Source organism: Geotrypetes seraphini, chromosome 2 (assembly GCF_902459505.1).
Source record: "Geotrypetes seraphini chromosome 2, aGeoSer1.1, whole genome shotgun sequence".
NCBI classification, from domain to species: domain Eukaryota; kingdom Metazoa; phylum Chordata; class Amphibia; order Gymnophiona; family Dermophiidae; genus Geotrypetes; species Geotrypetes seraphini.
Window position 1 is genome coordinate 228,264,004 of NC_047085.1, and position 24,481 is coordinate 228,288,484.

Genomic DNA, 24,481 nt, shown 5'->3' on the forward strand with positions numbered 1-24,481 from the left:
CTTGAACTTGTTTTTCAACACGCGGTACATACGGGCAGCTTGTTGGGGGTACACAGCCTGGCTGCCACTACCGGGATCCCTCCCTGCCCGCCTGCCCCTTGCTGAAGCCGCTGCTGGGGATCCCTCCCTGCCTGTCTGCCCACCCACTACACCACCCCCCACCCCCAAAGCTGACCCTGTTACTTTATTGGAGCTGGACTGGCTCCCTCCTCCCCCAGCAGCACTCCATGCAGGGATGCAGTAAGCAACTCACATGCTGCGTAGCTGACCCAGAACCTTCTCTCCGACATCAGAATTGATGTCAGAGGGAAGGCTTGTGGGCCAGCCACATGCAGCGTATGAATCACTGCACGCGCCATCCCTGCACGGAGTTGCTGCTGGGGAGAGGATGGAGCAAGTCCGTCTCCAAAAAAGTAACAGGATTGGCTTGGGGGGAGGGGTGCTGCGGGCAGGTGGGCAGACAGTCAGGCAGGGAGGGATCCCCGGCAGCAGCTTCAGCAGGGACAGGTGGGCGGGCAAGGATCCCCAGCAGCACCTGTGGCTTCTGTGGATGGGTCGGCTTCAGTGGAGGGGGGTACAGGCAGGCGGAGCAGGCAGGGATCCCTGGCATGCAACTTAATTTTGGGACAAAGCAGGAAGGCAGGGAGGGGGCACGAACTGAACACAGAAGGAAGGGAATAGAAAGGGAGAATTGATGGGCATGAGTGTGTGAGTGAGAGATAGTGCACATGGGGAAAGGAAAATTGGGCATAGAGAGAGAGGAGTGAGGTAGAGATGCATGGGGATTAGAAGAATGAGAGGGAGATATGTTGAATATGGTGGTGGAGAGGGCAGATTGAAGGGGATGCAAGGGGGAGGAATGTTGGACATAGTTTTGGAGGGAGAGAGGTGATAGAAGGAAAAATGGGCCTGGGGCTGGTGGGCAGTGGTGAAAAATGCTGCACATTATCTGGGGGATGAGAGAGTGAGAAATGTTGGATGTGGAAGTAGATGGAGTGGGAGATATGCCTGGATCTCTCAAGACATATTGACAGTAAGAGAGAGAGAGAGACATATTGCCAATAGGGGTGAAGGAGAGAGGAAGAAAAGTTGGATTCATGGAGGGACAGAGAGAGAGAGAGATGGTTGGGGAAGGGAATGAGGTCCGGAGGAGAGGAAGCGTGCAGGAGGAAGAAAGAAATAAATATTGGATGCACAATCAGAAGGAAATGCAACCAGAAACTCATGAAATCACCAGACAACAAAGCTAGGAAAAAGGAAAAATCATTTTATTTTCAATTTAGTAATCAAAATGTTTCAGTTTTATTAATTTATATCTGCTGTCTATATTTTGATCTAAATTTATCTATTTTTCTATAGTTGTTGATTGTATATTTTAAAGTCATCTGCCTTTACCTCTTTGAAAAAAAACCTGAATATAAATGATAATTAACATTTTCTCTGCAGTGTGCTTTGTGGTATTTTTATTTTGTGGTTACCATTATGTATTAATAAGATTATATTGAATGTGTATATGAAAAATGGATGGAAGAAATTGCATTACAATTAGTACTATTATTAGGGGGTAAGGTCAGGGGTGGAGCTTGGGCGAGTCTGGAGCGGAGCTTGGGCAGAGGTACTCAGTTGGTATTTGTTAGGCTTAGGGGGTTGATCAGCTCAGCAGCCCCGGCAACCTGCCCACCCTCACTGCAACGATCACGGCAGGAGAGATGCCTGATCTCTCCTGCCGCGATTGCAATCCACCCCGAACAGCCACAAACCGGCAAGACGGATCCCAAGCCCACCTGCTGACACTCAAACCCGAACCCACGATCGCGGCAGGAGGGATCCCAGGCCCTCCTGCCAACACTCCCGAACCCCCGACAATACCGGCAGGGGGGAGCCCAGGCCTTTCTGCCAAAGACATAGCCCCCTCACCCCCCCCCAAACAACACCAGCAGGAGGGAGCCCAGGCCCTCCTGCTGAAGATGACCCCCCCTGCAAACCCCCTGTACACCACCACCAGCCCAGTCTCCCCACCACCACCTCGGACCCCCACCCCCACACTAACCTTAATGTTGGCCGGATGAGTCCCTGGTCCGGCCGGTCAGCAGGCCCACCGTCCTTGGAATGGCAGGCCTGCCCTTTCCCAGTGAATTGTGGGATGCACAAGGGAGGGGCCTAGGGCCTGATTGGCACAGGCGCCTAAGGCCCGCCCTGGGCCAATCAGGCCCTAGGCCCCTCCCTGGTGCATCTCACAATGCACCGGGAAGGGGCAGACCCACCATTCTGAGGATGGTGGGCCTGCCGGACGGACATTAAGGTTAGTGGGGGGGGGTCGGGGTGATGGTCGGGGTCCAGGTTGGTGGTGGGATTGTTCGCGGGGATGGCAGGGGGCCGTCTTCAGCAGGAGGGCCTGGACTCCCTCCTGCCAATATTGTCAGGAGGGGGGTTGGGGGGTTCACGGGGGGCCATCTTTGGCAGGAGGGCTTGGGATCCCTCCTGCTGGTGTTGTAGGGAGATTCCAGGGTTTGCGGGGGGTGGGGGGCTATCTTCGGCAGGAGAGCCTAGGATCCCTCCTGCCGGTGTTATTTGTGGGGGGGGGGGTTCAGTGGCTGCGTCTTTGGTAGGAGGGCCTGGGCTCCCTCCTGCTGGTATTGTCGGGGGTTCGGAGGTGTCAGCAGAAGGGCTTGGGATCCCTCCTGCTGGTTCGTGGCCATTCGGGGGGGAGGGGATCGCGATCACGGCAGGAGAGGTTAGACATCTCTCCCGCTCTGATCGTTGTGGGGGATTCTGTGACCAGGTTGTTTTTGACAGGCGCCAGTTACAGAATCCAGCTTTTAGGCGAAGGACTGGCCCCTCCTTCACCTAAAAGGTCTTGTTTTGGGCGTTTGGGACTTGGGTAATTTTTTGATTGGGAATGTGTTTTAAGGTTAGACATAGTAGTGGTCTAGGCGATTAAACTGCTGAATGTAGCGTTAGGCCATTCTAAAAAAAAAAAACCAACAACTCATTTTGGACTTTTTTTTTGAGAATGGACATTTCCCTGCTGCTACTTTCAATGTTTAGGGGCTTAGGCCAAAAGGGGACTTAGATGTTTGTTTGTTTTTTAATTTATGCCCCTCTTAATTTTATTCCCTCCAAGCTGATTCTCTGTTCTAAATTCTCTATTTGAATTCTTTAGTTACAGTTAGTTTATTTGATATACCGCATTTCTTAACAACTGTAGTCAAATTAAGGCAGTTAACAAAGTTAAAAACAATAGGTACAAAATAAAAAATAAAACCAGACAGGGGAAAGACCAATACTATAAACAAACTAGGACAAAAGGATAGTCAGGGAAAGGATGAATTACAATAATTATAAGGGAAAAGGGAAATTAATTAAACAAAAGAAAAACACAAGAGGTTAAGGGGATAAAGTTTTTTTTGTTTTGTTTGGAATAGGAAGCGTCTGTAGGGATTCACAGTCAAAAGCCTTTCTGAAATAATAAGCCTTCAACTGTGACTTGAAGACTTTAAGAGATTTTTCCAATCTCAGATAAAGTGGTAATGAGTTCCAAAGGCTCAGGGCCATCACTGAGAAACTTGATTCGTTGTTAGCATCCAGGAACATTTGTCGAAATGATGGTACAGTTAACAAATGCTGAGAAGAGGAACATGTAAGGAATCAGATGACTGTACAGAAACAAAGGACATCTTACTGGGAGTTCTTAAACTCAGTGCAGACATGGTGTCGCCATCTTTTGATGCAGGAGATGCGTTTTGGAGTCCCTATTGAAGTTTGATCGGATACATTACACCCTAAGGCAGCAGACTTGTGAAACGCTGGCCACCGTTGGTGTACCGATCAATAGAAGATAAGTTAAAAGTTATTTCTTCTATCGTTCAGCACTAACAGCTCTGCTTAAGGTTTTTATATTCTGGAGTGCTTTTGCCAGTGAGGTTAACACCTAACCACCTGTTACCTTTGTGGAGGTGGGAGGGTCTCAGTCTGAGGCTTTTTCCTCCATTTTTTAACTGCACACTATAATCAAGCCTAAGCTGTGCTGTTTATCTTCCACTTGACATTGCATATTGTTTTTGTGAAAGTGTATTCTAGATACTTTTGAGTTTTTCACAAAATCCGTGTTTTTTTTAGCAGAAACAAAGGAAGGCCAGATAATCGAATTTGAAATGTAAGAGCATTATATTTGAAAGGAATCCTATATGCTATTGGAAGCATATGTTAAATTTTAAATAATGGAGTCATAAAATCAAATATGGAGCGGCGATAAAGCAAGTGAAGAACCGTATTCTGGACAAGCTGAAGTCATCAGAGTTGATACTGAGGAAGTCCTATTAACAGAGAATTACAGTAGTCCAATTGGGATATAATCATAGAATGTAAGAGAATTCTAACGGAATCCTGATTTAGTAGAGATCTTACAGAACAAATTTGCCTCAATTTGAAAAAAGAGGAAGAAACAATGAAATATGCTGATGAAAAGATAAAGTATTATCTATAATTACACCAAGAATTTTAATTGATGTTGAATACAGAAGAGTAGTACTCTTCAAGCTAAACCAAGGGAAATCTGAACTACTTTGTAGTTGAAAACAACATTGTAGATGTTTTTTGTGAATTAATTTTTAATCTATTCATAGTTAGCCAGTTTGCAACCTTATCAAGTTTACCAGAAATCAGAGAATAATCTTGAGAACAGCTAATGTCAAGAGGATGCAACAATTGGATATTATCAGCATAGATGAAGAATGCAAATCCGAGAGATTGAAGAACTGAAGTCAGGGGGGGGGGGCAGAAAGATGTTAAAAAGTATAGGCCCTAGTACAGACCCCTGAGGGACACCTGACTGAGGTGAACGTGAAGTAGAAAGAAAACCTAAAGAAGAAACAGAGTAGGTCCTATCTGTCAGATATGATTTGAACCATTGAAGAGCCTTATCGGAGGGATCTTCTAGGTGATGTAATAGAATATCGTGGTCAACCAAGTCAAATGAAGCAGACATGCCTAAAGAAAAGAGAACATCTCTGTTATCGCCAAGAGATGAATGTACATAATTAACCAAACCTAATAGAGAATGTTCTGTTGAGTGATTTGAGCCGAAAGCCCGTTTGGCATGAATGAAGGAATGTCTCACCAATGGACTGCAGGGGAGGGGAATGCAAGAGCAACAACTATAGAGACAGTGCCTTAGCAACTTTGTGCGCTATTTTTATCCTGCAGCCTATTGGCTGGCTAAGCTTCTGGGTTGTAGTTATCTTTGTATCACTTTCCATGCCTCTCCCAGCTTGCATTATCTCTTCCCTCGGCCTCTGTTTCCCTCAGAAGCCCTTAGCTACAGAGAGAGTGCCTTAGCAACCTGCTTAGCAGTTATCTTTGTATCAGTTTAAATTTCAGCTATGTTCTCTCTTTTTGCATTCCATATCTCTCCCCTCAGCCTCTGTTTCCCTCAGAACCCCTTAGTTACAGAGAGAGTGCCTTAGCAAACTGCTTAGCAACCTTCTGTTCTGTTTTCTTTCCTGCAGCCTATTGGATGTCTAAGATTCTATATCTCTTCCCTCAGTTTAAATTTCACCTGTGTTATATATTTGTTCCCTCAGCCTCTTCCTCACAATCCCTTTTTGGCTGGCTAAGATTCCATTGGAATGTATGGTCAAGTTTAAATTTCAGCTGTGTTCGCCCTTTTTTACATTCCATATCTCTTCCCTCAGCCTCCATTTCCATCAGAGCCCCCTAGCTACAGGATCTCAAAGTCCCTCCTTGAGGGCCGCAATCCAGTCGAGTTTTCAGGATTTCCCCAGTGAATATGCATTGAAAGCAGTGCATGCACATAGATCTCATGCCTACTCATTGAGGAAATCCTAAAAACCTGACTGGATTGCGGCCCTCAAGGAGGGACTTTGAGACCCCTGAAGAGTGCCTTAGCAACCTGCTTAGCAACCTTCTGTTTTGGGGTTTTCCTGCAGCCAATTGGCTGCCTACACTTCTATATTTCTTCACTCAGTTTAAATTGCAGCTGTGTTCTATATCTGTTCCCTCAATCTCTCCTTATTGGCTGGCTAAGCTTCCTTAGGAATGAGCTGCAAGAGGAGGTAGGAGCATTATTTACCAAGACATTACCTTAGCAGCCTGCTTAAAAACCTTTAGTCCTATTTTTCTCTGCAGTCTCTTGGTTGGCTAAGCTTCCTTAGGAATGTCAGACCAATGGCCTGCAAAGGGAGGTAGGACCATTACCTAAAGAGACAGTGCCTTAGCAACCTGTTTAGAAACCTTCAGTCCTGTTTTTCCCTGCAGTCTATTGGCTGGCTAAGCTTCCTTAAGAATGCTTGACCAATGGCCTGCAGAAGGAAGCAGGAACATTGTAAAAATCCTCCTTTTGACCCCCCTAAATAAATTTTGCCAAATTCCAGACCTAGCTAATTCACTTTCTTGCTCCAAAAACCGTAGATTGAAACCGGTTTCATCAAAATCCTTAGAGTCATTTTCCAGATCACAGTCACAACTTCCTCTGTTTATAATATAGGATATCTCTTCCTTCAGTCTCTCTTTCCTGCCCTGATAACCCCTTACCTACATACACTTCAGCTGTTCTGGCTTCTGTGCAGTTAGAGTATTCCTCAGACATTCCTTAGGCAGCCAATAAGCTGCAGTGAAACAGGACCAATAGCTTGAGATATCAACTTCAAGTCCTGTGCTTTTATGGGAGGGGAGCAGTAGCTACAGAGACACTTGACTTACCAACTTTCTGTTCTACTTTTCCCTGTTGCCTATTGGCTGGCTAAGCTTCCTTAGGAATATCTGACCAATGCGGTGCAGGGGAGGAGGGACCATCTCTCCCGTTGCAAGGGGTGGGCGCAGCTGGGTAGTGGCAGGGATTTATTGGTAGTGGGAGAGTATGGGCATCTCTCCCACTGCAGGGTGGGGTGCAGTTGGGCAGTGGCATGGGTTTCTTGGCAGCAGGAGAGAATCAGCATCTCTCCAACTGCAGGAGGGTAGTGTTGGTTGGCAGCAGGAGAGAATGGGCATCTCTCCCACTACTGTGAAGGGGGGGGGGGGTTGTTGGTTGGCAGTGGGACTGAACATCTCTCCCGCTGTTGTGTTTTTGGGGGGGTTTCTTTATGTGTTTTTTTCTGGGCATGTGCCCATTGCTATCACCAGCGATGGGCACATGCAAATCTTCGCTGCTGTCCGCCAACCTCATTTGCATGCGCAATTTTTGGAGAATGTCTCGCTTTTTTCAATGCGCTATCAAAACAGCTGCATTAGCAAACCGTCCCTTTTTAACACAGTTTTTTGAGAATCCTTAGGCAAGTCTGACCAATGGGAGACGTGACAGTAGACACAGATAGTGTCTTAGCAACCTTTGGCTCTCCTTTTCCCTATTGCCAGGCTAAACTTCCTTACAAATATCTGACCTATGAGCTTCAGGGAGAGGTGCTTTTTGGGCCACCCCCCTCTTGTTCACACCAAAAATGTGTTTTGTCGAACTCCAGACCTAGCTAGATCAGTTTTTCACCCCCTTTAATTAAAATCTTTAGGGCAGTTTTCCTCATCCAAGTCAGCAACAATACAAATACTGCTCTCTTTAGGATAGGATAACAGAAAACTGCTCCCTCATTGGAGACCGAGAAGCCCCTGACTACGGAAAGGGACCACGTCTCACTCTCCGCCTTTGACCTCTCCCAACCAACAAGCTTGGGGAAACTCTACAAGTGTCCAGTCATTGGATAGCAGGCATGTTGCTCAATGACGGATTGCATTACAGTCCTTTCACCACTTCCCGCCCTGCACGCCGGCGCGCGCAGTACCTACCGGGTCAGTAACGCAGTGCGCTCGCGCGAAAGATTGCGCAATACCCCGTTGGGGTTTCGCTACTTTTTTTTAAATTATTTAGTTATTTCTTGTCATTTCCGTGCATCGATCGATCAGTATGAGCAGGGCCTAGTTCTCTCCCGAACTGTATTTGGGAGTGGCTTTGGGCGGAGGCCTGCGTGCGGCGCGAGACGGTAAGGGTGGCTACACGAACCCCAGCCCTGCTGAGCCAGGTGAGGGGGGGGGGGGAGGGACGGTGTGCTGTTCTGGTCGTCCCGAGGGCAGGGAATCCCCGGCGGGACTAGCGCTGAGAACGTGAGAGAGGACGCGGGGTTCGAGTTCTCATTCTCCTCTTTGTTTTGTCATCTTTTCAGAAATCTGTGTTGGCGAAGGTCGCTGCAGCCCCTTCCAGGAGAGCTTTCAGGTAAGGGGAAGACGGGCGCGGATGGGAGGACTAAAACAGGTGGGGTTCCCTTTAATGTTAGCTGTTCCGGGGCGGGGATAAAGATCCTTTGTTTCTTTCGGGACAAAAGTTTGCTTTTTGCCCAAGAGGCAGAGCTGGATGCATTCATAGGTGTTGGTTCGATGGGTACTTGGGCACATCTACTCACCACCATTTTTATATTGAAGCAACCGTACGCTGTGGACAGAGAGAGTGGATTTTATGTAAAAGCTGTCGGTAGTAAGGGGTGCTTGTGTTATGGTAGTCTTCCACAGCTTAGCAATTTTACATCTTGCATCAAACAAACAATTAGGCTAGAACTATAGGAATAGGAGTGGAGATAGGTTATAGAGCTAGCAGGGACCACTGCTCAGGCAATGGGCCTGATGGGCTGCCGCGGAAGCGGACCGCTGGGCGAGATGGACCTCTGGTCTGCCTCAGCGGAGACAACTTCTTATGTTCTTAACTTTTTGTGGTGGTTTGTCCATGTTCAACAGGCCTTTACCTAAGAAGTACAGCTCTGATGAAAGAGTCCAAGAGCAACCCAAAATGTGATGAATTTCATCCCTAATAACTTCTTAAAAGGGTCACTGTACATGACCACCACATAGGTAGCTATGTTCCCAAGGTCCCACAAGCTATCCTGCATACTGAACTATGGCTTGGATTCATTGTATGAACGAACCTACATAGGCGTAAAGTATCGCCACCACATTAAAATTTTAGAGTTGTATTATGGCAGCTGGCTGTTGACAACTTAAATTCTATATTAGCAAGTCTTCCCATTGAGAATCATCCCATACATACAACTTAATTTTTCAAATGTGTGTTACCTTGCAAGACTAAATAAAGATTTGAAATGAGACCTTTAGCCCTACTGTATAGTCCAGAGGTTTTTCTAGAGGGGTTAAGATCATGGAAATAATCATCTTTCATTCCGTAGATAATGTAGCACGTCTGATTTGCAAGTACTGATAAAAATCTGTTTCAGTAAGCTGAAATTTGTTTTGGACCTGCTTAAAAGATTTCAAGATCTGATTTTAAAATAGTTGCAGATAAATCTCAAACCTTTTATTGGCACACTGTTTAGGAACTAAGTATAAAAGGTATAGTTGTACAAATATGGGTTATTGGCATTGAACAAGATTTCTCACTGTATGCCCCATAGCTTAGTAAATTAAGGCCACCAAGTTAAAATATGATTAATGTATGGATTCCTAATATTTGATATTTATTTTTGTGGTCTTCTTCCATCATAACTTGTGTAACTCCACCTAGGTCTGAGTGCTGTTCTTCAATATGTTGAGATTTGGGGGGCAAAACGGTGGCCCAAAAATGGGGTTCTTGGCTTATATTCAGGTCAGCGCTCACCCATCGGCCCTCCTGGACCTGCTGCAGGCCTCCGCCGGACCTGCTTTAAGACATGGTGGGTTGGGACAGGATCCCTCCTGTCCCTGCTGACTCAGAAAATCTTTTACCCACACTCCCACCTCCTCTGCATACCTTTAAAGTCCTCAGTGGTCCAGCAGTGGGCCACGACAGGAGGGATCCCTCCCGCCTCCTGTCCCAGCCGACCGTGCCTTCTTTTACTTCTCTCCTGCCTCCTCCGCATACCTTTTACAATCCCTGGTGGTCCAGCTGTGAACCAGAGCAGGAGTGGCCTTCTCACACTCCTGCCCTGTGGAGAGTCACTAGTGATTGGCTACTGCGAGTTTTCACAGGCCTTGCAAGAACTTGAAGCAGCCATCACTAGTGGTTCTCGATGGGGCAGGAACGTAGGATGGCCACTTCTGCTCCGGTTCACTGGGACCACTGGGGATTGTAAAAGATACGTGGAAGAGGTAGGAGGAAGGTAAAGGAAGGCACAGTCTGCTGGGACAGGAGGCGGGAGGGTCCATCCTGTCCCGGCCCACCAGGTTTTATGGTGGGCCCGGCGAAGGCTTGCAAGGCATCGGGATTCAGGAGGGACAGGGCAGGGAGTGGGGCTGGGTGTAGGGCAGGGTACTTGAATATTAACTCCCTCCCCCGGTTTATATTTATCAATCTTTTTTTCTTCCTTTTGGGAGGAGGGTGAGGTTACCTCGGTTTATATACGGGTTGGTTTATATTCAAGTATATACAGTACTATTAATCCTTCAGTCCCATAAAAGTCTAAGCTGAGATGCTCTATAATTATGTAAACTAGAAACTCCCAATCCACCCAGTACGTTATATCTTAATAAGATAGCTTTCATTATTCTGGGTCTTCTGTTATGCCATATAAAGGTTGGTAAAATTATCTGCCAATAATGAAGATTATCAGAGATTGGAATAGACAATGACTGAAAGACATTCATTCACACAGTAGCTATACGTCCATACCAGAAACACTCCTCTCTCGACCACTCTCAAATCTGTTTTAATCTTTGAAAGCAAAGAGGTATAATTAGCTGCAAAAAGCGATTATGGATCTTTTATGCCATATTTTTAACTATTTCATTTTCTCAAGTACACACTTTAAGGGGAAAACTGCTTTTAATGCCGCTCCATGAATTGTCATCGGTAGTGAGGTTCATTGCTTCCATTTTATCTAGCATTGCATTTCCTGTAGTACTCCTGGGGGAGAGAGAGGATAGGTTTAGTCAGTGACAGATTAGCATTATCAGCAGACAGAGATGTGAGAAATTCCTCCAAGCTCAATACCTGCAGTGTGTTACCTTTACTTTATGCCACCACTTGCTGGCTAGAAACTTTTCATGGTATTTCAATGGGAAACATAGGCATATCTCCTAACCTTTTTTTTTTTTTTTTTGGAGGGGGGAGGGGCTGACATAATGTAGAAATACTGAGCAGCCATATTGTGATTTTACTTCTTTCCAAGACTGTCTAGTCTCTCCAGGTACAGTAACGACTTGGAGTTACTCTTTATGCTGTTGAGTGAGTGACATGCTCTCTCCTGTGTTTTGCAGGGTGGACTCTATGGTGATGAGAGGCATGAGGTGGGGCAGGGCCACCAGGACCCCTAACAGGACTCCAGTGAGATTGCAGCGCTGACCTTCAGCTCAGGGTATGCATCCGTACATGCCCAGTGCTTGCCTTCTTTTACACCTTTCCAATGTCTTAGACCAGTTAGTCCTAGCTCCAGATGTTAGCTTTTCTGTTTGCATTTTAATATAAATATTAGGTTTGGAAAGGTAAATAATTTGACTGATTCTACTAGTAGCTTGGGGTGATGAGTATTGCTTATGTAGTTCAGCAAACTTGTATAGCTCTTCTTTGGAGTTTAGTGAAAACAGATGGACAAGATGTATAGAGAAAACAAAAAAATTATGGTCATGACTAGGACAAATGTGTGTATATATAATGTGAGCACAACAGCTGCACCCATTAAACTATTGGCCCGTCTAATCTCCCAATGTGAAGGGAAGAAGAAAATCTTATCTATGCTGTCTGCGGTCTCTCAGTTGGTTACGGATGATGCCAAAATTTGTGATCTTTTTCAGGAGTTTTATGCTAAGCTCTATGCGGCTTCTTCAGATCAGGGTCTCTTGGGTGACCTCTATTTGGATGGCTTGGATTTACCAGGCTTGACAGATACACAGCAAAATTTGTTGAACACTCCTATTCAGGAAGGAGAGGTGAAGTTGGCTATTGGGCAGAGCTCTACTATGAAGGCTTCAGAGTTTGATGGATATAGGGCAGAATTTTATAAACTTTTCAAAGCGGAAATAGTGTCACCTCTTGCCAATCTTTTTAATGATTAATGCGGAAGCAATGCCGGAGTATCTTAATATAACACAAATTATAGTTCTTCCCAAACTGGAGAAGGCCCCACTAAGCTGGCGTCTTACTGCCCCATCTTCCTTCTTAACTTTGAAGTGAAGCTTCTAGCTAAGATCTTATCTAATCGCCTGGCCTGGGTTTTGCCCCATCTACTGCATGATTCTCAGGCAGGATTTGTTAGGGGCTGTTCAGTAGCAAAATATATGCTGAAACTATTAACATCAATGGAATATCATACTAGGGAGGGTCTGTCTTCATTATTAGTTAGCTTTGATGCCAAGAAGGCCTTTGATAAAGTTAGATGGGACTATTTATTTGCTACCTTGGCTAAATAGGAGTTTAATAGGCGTTTTATTTCAGCCATTAACCCTTTCAGGACCAAGGGACATATTTGTCCCATAACTTTAAAATCCTATAAATTTTGATTGGGATAGTCTACAGTTCTAAATTTGATATGTACGGATTCCATATGATACTGCCTTTATGTAAACAAACTGGTTCCGACATTCATTCATTAGCGTCGTTGCTAGATTGACGAGAAGATTCACTTGCCACACTGTCCATAAGCCAGAAGTGTGATTTTTTTAAATAAAAATAATGATATTTCACAAAAAAAATCAATTTTTTGGCATCTGCAAGCCCTTTTTACCATAAAAATGTCGTCAAAACCACAAAAATTGGCCTACGATCCTTATGGTCCTGAAAGGGTTAAGCTGCTGTATACTTCTCTACAGGTGCTTCTTTTTGTTAATAATCATAGGTCATCTCTTTTTGAGATCTTCCAGGGAACTAGGCAGGGATGCCCATTTTGTCTTTAGATCCCTTGCTACTTGATATGCATGTGAACCCTGATATAAAGGGAATTCAAATTGGGGATTGTGGTTTCAAAGTTGTATGGCTTTTGCGGATGACATTCTAGTCCACTGGTCTCAAACTTGCGGCCCGGGAGCCACATGCGGTCTGCCAGGTACTATTTTGAGGCCCTCTGGGAGTATTGTGTTCAGTTTTGGAGACCGTATCTGGCGAAGGACGTACGAAGACTTGAAGCGGTCCAGAGGAGGGCGACGAAAATGATAGGAGGCTTGCGCCAGAAGATGTATGAGGAGAGATTAGAAGTCCTGAATATGTATACCCTAGAGGAAAGGAGGAACAGGGGAGATATGATTCAGATGTTCAAATACTTGAAGGATATTAACGTAGAACAAAATCTTTTCCAGAGAAAGGAAAATGGACATAATTTGAGGTTGAGGGGTGGTAGATTCAAGAGCAATGTTAGGAAATTCTACTTTACGGAGAGGGTGGTGGATGCCTGGAATGCGCTCCCGAGAGAGGTGGTGGAGAGGAAAACAATGACTGAGTTCAAAGAAGCGTGGGATGAACACAGAGGATCTAGAATCAGAAAATAATATTAAATATTGAACTAAGGCCAGTACTGGGCAGGCTTGCACGGTCTGTAAATGGCCGTTTGGGGGAGGATGGGCTGGAGAGGGCTTCAATGGCTGGGAGGGTGTAGATGGGCTGGAGTAGGTTTTTACGGAGATTTCGGCAGTTGGAACCCAAGCACAGTACCGAGTAGAGCTTTGGATTCTTGCCCAGAAATAGCTAAGAAGAAAAAATTTAAATTGAATCAGGTTGGGCAGACTGGATGGACCATTCGGATCTTTATCTGCTGTCATCTACTATGTTACTATCATAATCACAAAAGTAAAATAAAACAGTTTCTTGATCATATGTCTCTTTAGCTATAAATCACAATATTATTATTAAGACTTAGCCAAAAGGAAAGCTTTATAAACCGTAAAGAGTTTTACTGAATGCAAAATTGTAATTTCTTTAATAAGACATTAACTATTTTTTTCTGAGGCCCTCCAAGTACCTACAAATCCAAAATGTGGCCCTGCAAAGGGTTTGAGTATGAGACCACTGTTCTAGTCCATCTTACAGATCCCTGGAGATCCTTAGATGCCCTATTGGAGAATATTAAGGAGTATGGAGACTTCGCTGGGTTTAGCCTATATCTCTCTAAATCAGAGGCTCTCCTGTCCACCACAAATGTAAAATCTTTCTGGGGTTCTACCTTTCTGTTGGCTTGGCAGAGGGTTCTTTCTGCTACCTAGGTATCCAGCTTAACATTTATGACTGCTCAGTTTTTTATTCCTTTAACGTTCCTAAAGCATTGCAACAAATGGCTGAGCAATTGGACCAGTGACAGGCCTTGCTGCTTTCATTAATGGGGCATATTGCCTTGATTTGCATGGTGATATTTCTGTAATGATTGTATCTATTACAGACGTTGCCTTTTAAGTTTTTGCGGAGTGATCTCCAGACCTTAGATAAACTGTTCTCTCGATTTTGTTGATAGGGACGGAAACCTAGACTTAGATACTCTTATCTGGAAGGACCTGGGTCCCAGGGTGGTTTTGGTCTCCCTCATTTGGGTCTATACAATTGGGCTTGCCTATTAAGACATTTGAAAGATTGGATTCTCCTGAAACATCAATTCATGGCAATTTCATTGGAAGCAGCTTAGTATGCCCCGTACTCTCTTCTTACTTTGTTGCACCTCCCTGGCAGGACTGCCTGGGGAGGAGTGTCCTGTTACGATCTTTGCAGGCTGTGTGGAAGTTTTTGGTGCTTAAATTGCAGGGTGGATCCTCGCATCTCCATTTTATTATCTCTACGGGGTAGCCTTTTATACCTGGAATGGATAATGTTGCTTTTGCAGCATGGGAGTGGCAGGGGGGAGTCCTGGTGAAGCATTTGTTGACTGACGCTGGTACTTTGAGATCACTGGACAATTTAACACTGACTCTGGGCATTTGGTGGGTAATACGTTTGCTTATTTTCAGGTCAAACATTGCTTCCCTCCCAGCTGAAAAGACGAACTGTAACTTGGGGCAAGGGTTCTGGGGGTGGCACCTGCGAACACTTCCATTTCTTCATTGTATATGGAACTCCGTAATCTTGACAGAAGTAAGGATGTCCCTATTAAGGATGCTTGGACAAGGGAACTTCAGATGTCTTTGAATCATTGGGACCTGTTGGGTAATATCCGGGGCTTACCAAAATTGATTGAGGGAGTGTTATCTCCGGGTGCTTTATAGGACTTATTTTACCCAAGAGCAATTGTATAAGATGTGAGGATTAGAGTCCCCTCTGTGTTTAAAATATCATAGGGAGCCTAATACTCTTTCACATTCCTTTTGAATCTACTGGCTTATCCAAAATTTTTGGTCCATCATATGTCACTATTTGCAGAACCTTTTGGTGAGCCCTTTGGAAGGCACAGTGGTACAATCGGTCTGGGATGTGCCCTGAGAGTTTCGGGGTATTCCTAGGAGGGCATTGTCTCTTCTGTCGTAAGGCGTGTCTCCTGGCCCGCAAATGCATTTTGCAGTCTTGGACTTCCCCAGAGCACCATCTTTCTAGAAGTGGAGAAATCAGCTTCATCTTTTGGTTACCTGGGAAGCAAGAATGGTGGAGGGGCATCCAGGCATTGAGAAAAAGTTTTGTTTATTTGCAGTCTCTGCACTCCCCCCCTCCCACCCCCTTCAGGACACTGTTTACTTTTGAATATGTTGTGTGACTGGATCTGTATTGAACTGTAAGGTGTTAGCTGGTTACTTGGAGAACTACTTTGGGGGTATTGGCTAAGTTCGGGGACCACAAGAGTTCTGGTTTCTGAACTTGTTGAATATGGGATTTGCTGTGTTACCTCCGGTGTGGTTTGGGGGGGAGAGGGGTACATGGGGATGGAAGTGGGGGGAGATATGTTATATATAAAACTTTGATGATTGGAATACTCTTTGTTAGCTACAGCCAATCCAGTCTAAGAATATGTGTATTGCTTTGGTTTTCATGATGTTTGATGTTCTTTTGTCATCGATAAAAATTGTTTGAATCTAAAAGAGAGAGTGTTCCATACAGCTTCTGGATATCATCCTGAAATGTATTGTGGCAGCTAAGATAAGATTGTGTTGTAGATTGAACCTTGTCTATTACGTCAGGATAGGCAGTGCCAGGATGGAATCCTTGTGTTTGTCCCTGAATTTAAAAGCTTATGTGAGAAAGGATAGTGAGATTGGGAAGCAAAGATAGCAATGCAGGTTTGGGAACACATGTGATTAGAGAGTCCTGTGAATGCTGGCATTTTGAGGGAAGTATGTGGGCATTGATGTACATTAGTTTCCTAATGTTTCCATTAGTTTTGGGAGAGTGTGGGGCAAGGAGTAAACAGATCATACTAATGGGGGGGAGCTAATTCAGCCCTCCCAAACTACATCTATAGCTGTGGAGTAAACATTGAGTCAGTGAGTAGAAATGGGGAAACACCTAAAAACATATCTGTTCCTGAAGTACTTAGGTAGCTGATTTGTACAATCTTATTCCACAATAACTGATCTCTAGAGCTGTTAGTCACTAGCTTTTAACTTTGTTTGTTCAACTCAATTTGTAGCATTTTTAATCATTGTAAACCGCATAGAACTTCACAGTCCTGCAGTATATAAACTGTTGTTATTATTATTAATATAGCAGGTCTAACTGATGTCCATCTTTTTGGACATAAGACATTCACTCCCATTTTGAAATAGGGAGTAAACCTCTCTTTTGGGGTCTGTCCTAGTCCCACCTGAATCACACCCCTTGCCATTTGGAACATTCTTCAGTTGTAGAGGTCCATATCTCAACTTTTGTAAAATTGGTATTTAGACATCTATTTATGATAGACATCTAAATGCCAGTTTAAATCCCAAAAATGCAAATGACACCTAAAATAAGCACCATGGTATCATATTTTATGTAATTTTATAATGCTTCCCAAATTGACAAAATGTTTGGGTACTCTACCATTCAAGCTGCCCCCTTTTCTTTCTCCTCTAAGTCAAAGAAACAGATGAACAGCATAGCTACATGTATGCACATGCAGTGGAGTTCGAAAGAATTCCATGAGCCATGTTCCACATGCTTTCCCCACTTTTTTTTTTTCTTAAAAGTTAATCCATTTTATAAGATTACTTTGGCAATTTTCTTTAGGCTTACATGTCTGCCACCCAGTATTCCCTCTCTTCCCCCACCCCCCCAAATCGCACAAAGAAAAATGTTCACCAGAAAAGTGCTAAATCAAGTCCATAACCTTTTTCCCTTTAATTTTAACAAATTAGTGACATAAGTTCAGACTTCAGCTGAAGTGCAGTTATGAGGCACTTGTGTCATTGTCCTCTGTGCTTCCTCTCTTCCCCTGCAGTTTGTTTTGTAATTTCTTTACAGACTCCAAATACCCAAATGTAGAGGAAATAACATCAGCTTAGCAGGAAATTGGGAAAAGCTAAGAAATATGAGAAGATAGCCCTACCCCTCCGATGTTAGGGTCTTTATAAGGACACAAAACCACAAGCAGTACAATGGGAAATTTCCCCATACCCATTTCACCTACAAATAAGCCATCTGTTCACCAAGGCACTCAGTTTGAAACATCAGAAATCAAAAAAGCTCTTTTCTTTTTTTCTAGGGTCTTGCGGACAGCATCCAAGATGAAGCTGAATGAACGGAGTGTAGCCTATTATGCCACCTGTGATTCACCAGCAGACAATGTGGGCTTCTTGTACAAGAAGGGAGACCGTCACACTGCCTATCAAAAGCGCTGGTTTGTCTTGAAGGGCAATATGCTTTTCTATTTTGAAGAAAAAGATAGCAAGGAGCCAATAGGGGTGATCATCCTAGAAGGCTGCACGGTAGAGCTGTGTGAGGCTGCTGAGGAGTATGCCTTTGCCATCAAGTTTGAAGGTGCCAAATCGCGACCCTATATCCTGGCAGCAGACAGCCAGGCAGCTATGGAGTCTTGGGTGAAATCCCTCTCCCGTGCCAACTTTGACTATATGCGGATTGTGGTCCGGGAGCTGGAGAAGCAGCTGGAAGAGATGCAGGAGACTCTGGCAGGAAGCCAGAGGAGCCGTAAAAGGTCAGGTATTTACCGAAGACGCCCTGTCTCCAGTCCAAACAATGTTCTCCATGCCACACTTCACCCCTCTCAGGACAAAGCCATCCCCCGTGGCTCTCCAGTGAAGGAAAATGGCTATGCTTTCTGGAATAACTCCAAAGTGGAAGAGGCGCTTCCTAATGGCTATATTCACTCCAGTACTTTAAACATGAAGATGGGCTCAGATGATAGCAGTGAATCCAACTCCAAGCCGCCTCCTTTGCCACCTCGGAGGCGTCCGATGTCTGGCAGTGAAATTGGTGGTGGTGCTGCTGTGCCAGGTCTCCCGGTACTCATTTTAGAGAGCCCCTTCTGTCCTGGTACTCTCTGTTTTGAGAAGCTACATGACTGGTATGGAAAGGAAATTAAAGAACTGAGGAGAGAGTGGCAGAAAAGCCAGGAGAGCAAGGATGACTAAGGTAAAGATGTGTACTGCACTGGCAACATTGGGAATGCTGAGCAAGCCTTGTTCTCCTTTAGCTGGGGAGAAGGGGATTCCTAAATATCCAGTAAGGCCTGGAGAGTTGTGACGGTTGTACCCTCAGTTTTCTGGAGATTTTTCCATGGACAAAAGGATAGGGAGGAAAAGCATCTGAGGAGAGGGCACAAGCAAGGAGCAAGTGAGGGGGAGGTGGTTTCATGCTTCCTCTTTCTCCTGCCCCTCCCCTTTCATCAGCAGTCCCACGTCCTTATGACCACAGTCAGTATGGACTGTGTACCTTCCATGCCTGTAGTGCCTTCCATGGTCAGTGTTCTATATATCAATTCCCCTCCTGTAGCTGCCACCAGCCACATGCACCTCCAGCTCTGCTCATCATTGGGAGTTTTGCACCCACCTCCTGATGGAAGAGTCTCTTGGCAGCTGAGAGAGATTTTGGCACTTGTGGGCCACTTTGTGATGAAGCCATTTAGTGAAGATTTCAGCTAGTAAGCATTAAAAGCAGCAGAACATCAGTGTAGGATGAAAAGTCACCAGATTCTGTGGCTCCAAGAACTGATTTCTTTTTGCTCTAAAGCATTAGAATTTGTTCTCCTACATGTGGAAAGTTTTCACCTGACTGGTAAATATCAGAAAAATGGTTGGTTGCAGTTCCATTCTATGACTGTTACCAGGAATATCACTGTAATACTTGATTCCCAGATTTTCAAGGAGTCACATAACTGGCAGTCTGTGTAGAAAGGCACCTGGCCAATTCAGAGCCCATCCAAGGGCCTGACAGTTGAGTAATGCCAGTCCTTAGGAGATCAGGGAATGGATAAACATTTGGAAGGGGATTGTTGGAAATATTGCTGGAAATGTTCACTGCAGTTTCTTGCTGCAGGAGGTTGTGATTTTTGAAAATGGTGTCTCTTAATCTGTCTTCTTCAAAAAGAGAAAATTCCTTATTCTAAAAACATTCTTCTTATATAATAAATAAATACTTAAATAATTAATTAATAGTGCTCAGTGTTAGCCCATACGAACTCCAAGAGCACGAGACTCTGCCAGTTCAGGCTTATATATATCATAGCACTCCTCCCTACCTCTAAAACAGCTATAGTTCAAAAGACTAAAGCTTTAAATCAACATCAAAAGAGAGGAGGGTACTTATTTCTGTTGGAGTTTTTGAAGTTGTTAAAAGTCCCAGGCTTCTGTTGCTGCTAATCCAAAAAGTGCTAGGTGCTCCAAATCCAAAAAAGTGCTTAGTGCCTCCAAGTCCAAAAAGTGCTTAATGCTCCCCCCCAAAAAAACATTCAATCCATAAAAAATATAAAAGTCCAAAGTTCACATATAATCCAAATCAATCCAGTTTCCAAAACTTCATCTGAAATCTCCTGCTTATTCTTCAGGGCTTCCTCTTAACACAATATGTCACTTAACACAATATGTGTTTCCTCTTCAGCTTTCTCAAGAGGAAGATCTGCTCAACACTTTTCTTATTCATAGTGAAACAGCTTCAGATTGGAAAAGGATCTTTCACAGGGCTTCATAGCGGCATAACCGTTAGCAAACGCTCTCAGTTCAACTCCAATTCTCAATCTGTCCCTGGTTTTTAACAGGTTTTGAGCCCAAGTCTCATAATGGGATTCTAGTGGTACAGTGGGTTCTAATGGCACTGTTAGATTCAGGCGCTAGTCTCGGGAGCATGCTGTAAAATTTATTTTAAAATTGGTTATTTTTTATTTAAATAGGCACCATTTGCAAAATCTCATTCTCCTGTACAAAGTGGCAAATGTTCACATTCACAGAAATCAGTGGTGGACTGCCAAGATTTCTCCACTAAAGTGAGCAACTGGGGGGGAGGAGCAAATGCACAGGAATGTTAAGATGGCATTTTCATTGTGGGTGATGGTTTTGTACACCAGCAGCAGCTTAGAGGGTAAGCAATGCTCTCTTCAACTATTCAAGCAATCTCACTAAGTGGTGGTGCAGGGATACTAAGCTGCTGGGATCTCCTTTTAAACAGCTTAATATGCCACCAACATACTGCAGGTTCAGTGTTGGTGGCTGTCTTTAATTTATTGTTTTGTTAACACTAAAATGTTTACAATTTTTAAAACTTGGAATTTTTGTTGAGGACTCTATTAGATGTGCTTGGATTCATCCAAATGGGTTGGGGGGAGGGGGGCGCATATCTTGTTTTCACATTTTGCAATGGAGTTTGGAGCAGTTAATTGGGCAGCAGAATCTGTCCAAGAGTAAGCTCTTGCAACCAACCAGATGCTTCTCTGTTAGGGATGTGGGTTAGGTTAGTTCCTCATATAAAGTGAATGGAACTCCACAACTGTATCTAAAGTAGTTGACAAAATTCCTGTGCCATATTTTTGTCTGTATGTTCCTTGGATAGAACATTTGCATAATGCAAGCAAACTGAAGATAAGCAGGAATGAATACAAGTAGAACACATTTTGGGGATGGCCTGATTTTGTTAGGTTGGTAGCTGGGAGAATTGGTTAACAGATTTTAATAGTTTTCCCTATGGTCTTGCATTGGCAGAATCATAGCAAGAGCACACAAGACAGAACAGTCTTTACCCATTCCACAGCGCAGTCCACTGAACGCAGAACGGAGTGCAGTGACTGTTTCTAGAGGGAGATTTCTGGCCACCCCTAGCTTTCCACACAGCTCCCTCTGACAGTGTGCTCATGCTTGTGCAAGAAGCATGAGTTACCAGGACAGAACTTCAGTGAAAGCTAGGAGCTGTCGGGCATGTCCTTCCAGCAATGAGATCACTTAGCTCTGCTGAAAGTTTCTCGGCTGTATTCAAAGCTCCAGCAGTTGGGACAGTATTTAAACTCTGCAATGGAAGTTGGTTTTTGACACCAGCATGCTGTGACATTTAAATTCACAATGTTCATCACCACTATTTGAATAGCTAGCCAGAAAGTCTGAACATCCATTTTCTGTCCTAACTTTATATGAGTAGCCATCCAAATAATTGTCTGAATATCACCATTGGCTCCACTCATGCACTGTCTGGCCTTATCCAGACAGTGTTGTAAGAATGAGATGCATTGTAAGAATAATGCTGCCAAGTATCCACAGCCAACAGCAGCTAAGGCATTTATCTGGCTAATGGCCATTGTTATTCTGATAAATACCTCTGAATATCAGCTCCAATGAGCCCTACTCATTTGCTGGAAAATTGACATGAATGCGTTGTCAGAAAACACAATCTTTTAGCACTGCTCAGCTTACCAGAACAACCACCAGCTGAGGAGTGGCCTAGAGGTAGAGCTACAGCTACTGCCTCAGCACCCTGAAGTTGTGGGATTGAATCCCAGTGCTGCTCCTTTTGACTCTGGGCAAGTCACTTAATTCTCCATTGTCCCAGGTATAAACTAAGTTCCGGTATACAGTATTCCCCTGAAATTCGCAGGGGTTACATTCCTGTAGCCCCGATGAATTTCCAAAAACCCGTGAATAATGTAAACTTGCCTCTACTTCACCTATATCATTCCCTTCTCTGAGGTCCCACCCTCTTCTGAGGTTGCTTCCTTTTTCTGGGGGACAGCTCTTGTGTCAGAGGGGACGGGCACCAGAGAAGGTGTGCTGATGCTGAACTGGGCAAGATTGGTGGGCCTATGGTCCCTGTAGTCTACTCCTTTCCACTGCTTTATGTCAGACTCGCATGCTCGGTGCTACCTCAAGTTCTGGATGGTGGGAGAGAAGGTCGACTGGGGGACAGTTGCAAGACAGAGCTTGCAAGAAAGAAACTCTTCCACTTTGTGACTGATACCACTGGGACAGCGCACGAGGGAGAGGAGTTGTACTTGTGCGACTTGTTTGCTGGAAGGGGGAGGAGCTGTGCTCACTGCAGAGTGCACGCCGGCTGAGGGAAAACCTCGCATATTACTGAGTCTGCGAATCGTGGACCACAAATTCACGGGGGTATACTGTATATGTAAACCGTTTTGACATGTAACTACGAAAAGGTGGTATACTAGTCCCTTTATATTTCTAGTGCTGCTTCCTGACAGTTTGGCACTTTACTGTTGCACTTTTTGCTCTGTCTTTCTATAGTAAATGTGTAAAGGGAGTCAATTTCAGCTTAAGGACTATCCCATGGCAGGTTTTTAGTTCTATTTCAAGAGAGGCTCTACAGCAACTACAAAATGCCAGTTCCAAAATCAATAATGGGCAAAATAAACTAAGAAAAACTGTCTGCATCAGTTCTTACCAGCAACAGGTAGCAAGCTGAGCCAAAAAAAACCTAACACATCTGCCCCCCCCTAAAAGGGCTTTAATGTGTGCCTTTGGTATTTTTGTTTTGGGGTGATGGTACACATAAACTATAATGAATGTTTTCAGGACATACAGCTGAAAGACTTATTGCAGTATAGGCCTCAGTTTGGCTTGGCTTGTCCTGTCACTGTGAGTGAGGGCTTGGTCTTTTCACTCAGTGGCATTGCCCTTAGGGAAGATTTTTACAGTTATGGTAGCAGGGGCTCTTGTTACACAAGAAGCTCCATTTTCACAAGAATTTGGTTCTAAGGAGCTGCTCAGCATATTGTAGCATATGGGGCTGTTTTATTCCTGAGTTGCTGAAAAAGTACAGTTCTTTTAAGGATAAGGTATTAAATGACCAGTTGGTCATAGGGCATGTTACACTTCTAGTGGAGTGTGGATAGGTTGGGGTTAGAAGCTGGATGATGAGATGTTTTGAATTGCAATGGACTTAATACAGAAACGGCTACAACATTAAGAACACTACGACCCATCAACAGTCTTATGTTTATTGTTTATAGAAGAAACGCTGGAATCCAGCCCAGACTACAGCAACATTGGGGGAATAATGCCTCTGGGGGAGGGGGGGTTCCACCACTATCAAATGCTAAGGTTGGATAACTGGATTCCTCAGCTGCTAAATAATAGTTTTTAGCAGATGTTACTGGACATCTGTGCCATTGGTAAAGCTTTAATAATAATAAAAAAGATGTGTCGTCCAGTAACGGCATCAGATATGGTGTTTTATAGTTTGAGTTGTCAAGATGCCTTTGGGTCTTGAGCAACTGATAAAGCTAGCCATAAAAAAAAATGGAGAGGTGGCCTCATGGCGAGAGGCTCCTCAGGTCCATCTGTTTCGCAACTGGGCAATGTGAGCTCTCCATTCATGACTTGACAGGTCAGAACTACATGTACCAGAAATGCATTGGTGTGGGAACCTTCTTCCTGGTCTACATGTACTAACTAGAATACACTAAAGTGAGTCACTTCAGGGCAGCTGTACATGCTGTTACTCATTTCAGCAATTTTGGTGACTCCTGTATTTTCTCCCATACAGAGCTGTTTCTTACCAAGGAATCTGTTAAATTTGGTTTATGCTCCAGGAGCTTGGATTCTGTTGATTCCTGCCTATAACCCAAAGGCATCTTGCTCATATTAATCCTCAGACATGTCCAAATATTCTGTTAGCGGTATTTAAGACAGTTTTTTGCATGTTAGTTTTTTGAATGTATATTGTTTTTTTAAAGGGAAATAACTCGTATAGAATAAATCTGTTATATTTGTTGATATCCTTGCATTCCAAATATCTTATAGTATTGCATGCGGAGGTTTCTTAAGCTATGTTTATTTAAAACACACTTCATTTTGTATTCTGATTGTGTACAATAAATGGCCTGATTACAGGTTTTTATGCTGGAACAGTACATGCTTCTCTTTATTTGGTTTCTTGAAACAATCCCGTAATTGTGTATGTTTGGGAGGGAAAGGATAATCGTCACATTCTGACAAAACCAAAATAAGGTGGGCCATTACTTTAAACAGAGAGACAATTCATTAGGACCACTACACCATAGGGATTACAGCAACACAATAAGAAACAGACAAATGCAGCCATTGCTGGCTGTGACATGCTGGTGTTAGAAAGCATGTATACAAAAGCACAACATGAGACTACCGTTCATCTACTGAAAACACTCTTCATTATAGCAGAAGAAAAGCTAGGCCTGATATTCAGCCAGCAGCACTCTGTTCCTGTCTGGTGCTGGCATTATGCCTGGAAATTCAGTATTAGGCCATA

The 24,481-nt window shown here is 44.1% G+C and overlaps 1 protein-coding gene across 4 annotated transcripts; it reads left to right on the forward strand.

Annotated features, from left to right (window-relative positions):
• The first annotated feature begins 7,470 nt into the window (after positions 1-7,470).
• On the forward strand, positions 7,471-24,099 carry PHETA2 (PH domain containing endocytic trafficking adaptor 2). 4 transcript variants are annotated; one of them, XM_033935111.1, is made up of 4 exons: positions 7,471-7,797; positions 8,169-8,218; positions 11,185-11,282; positions 17,508-24,099. In XM_033935111.1, exon 4 carries the CDS (start codon positions 17,530-17,532, stop codon positions 18,391-18,393), a length of 864 nt encoding a protein of 287 aa, XP_033791002.1. In that variant the 5' UTR covers positions 7,471-7,797; positions 8,169-8,218; positions 11,185-11,282; positions 17,508-17,529; the 3' UTR covers positions 18,394-24,099. The 4 variants fall into 4 exon arrangements, with proteins under 4 accessions (XP_033791002.1, XP_033791003.1, XP_033791001.1 ...); XM_033935112.1 differs by lacking the exon at positions 7,471-7,797 and adding an exon at positions 7,804-8,027; XM_033935110.1 differs by lacking the exon at positions 7,471-7,797 and adding an exon at positions 7,804-7,988.
• Positions 24,100-24,481: the final 382 nt, after the last annotated feature.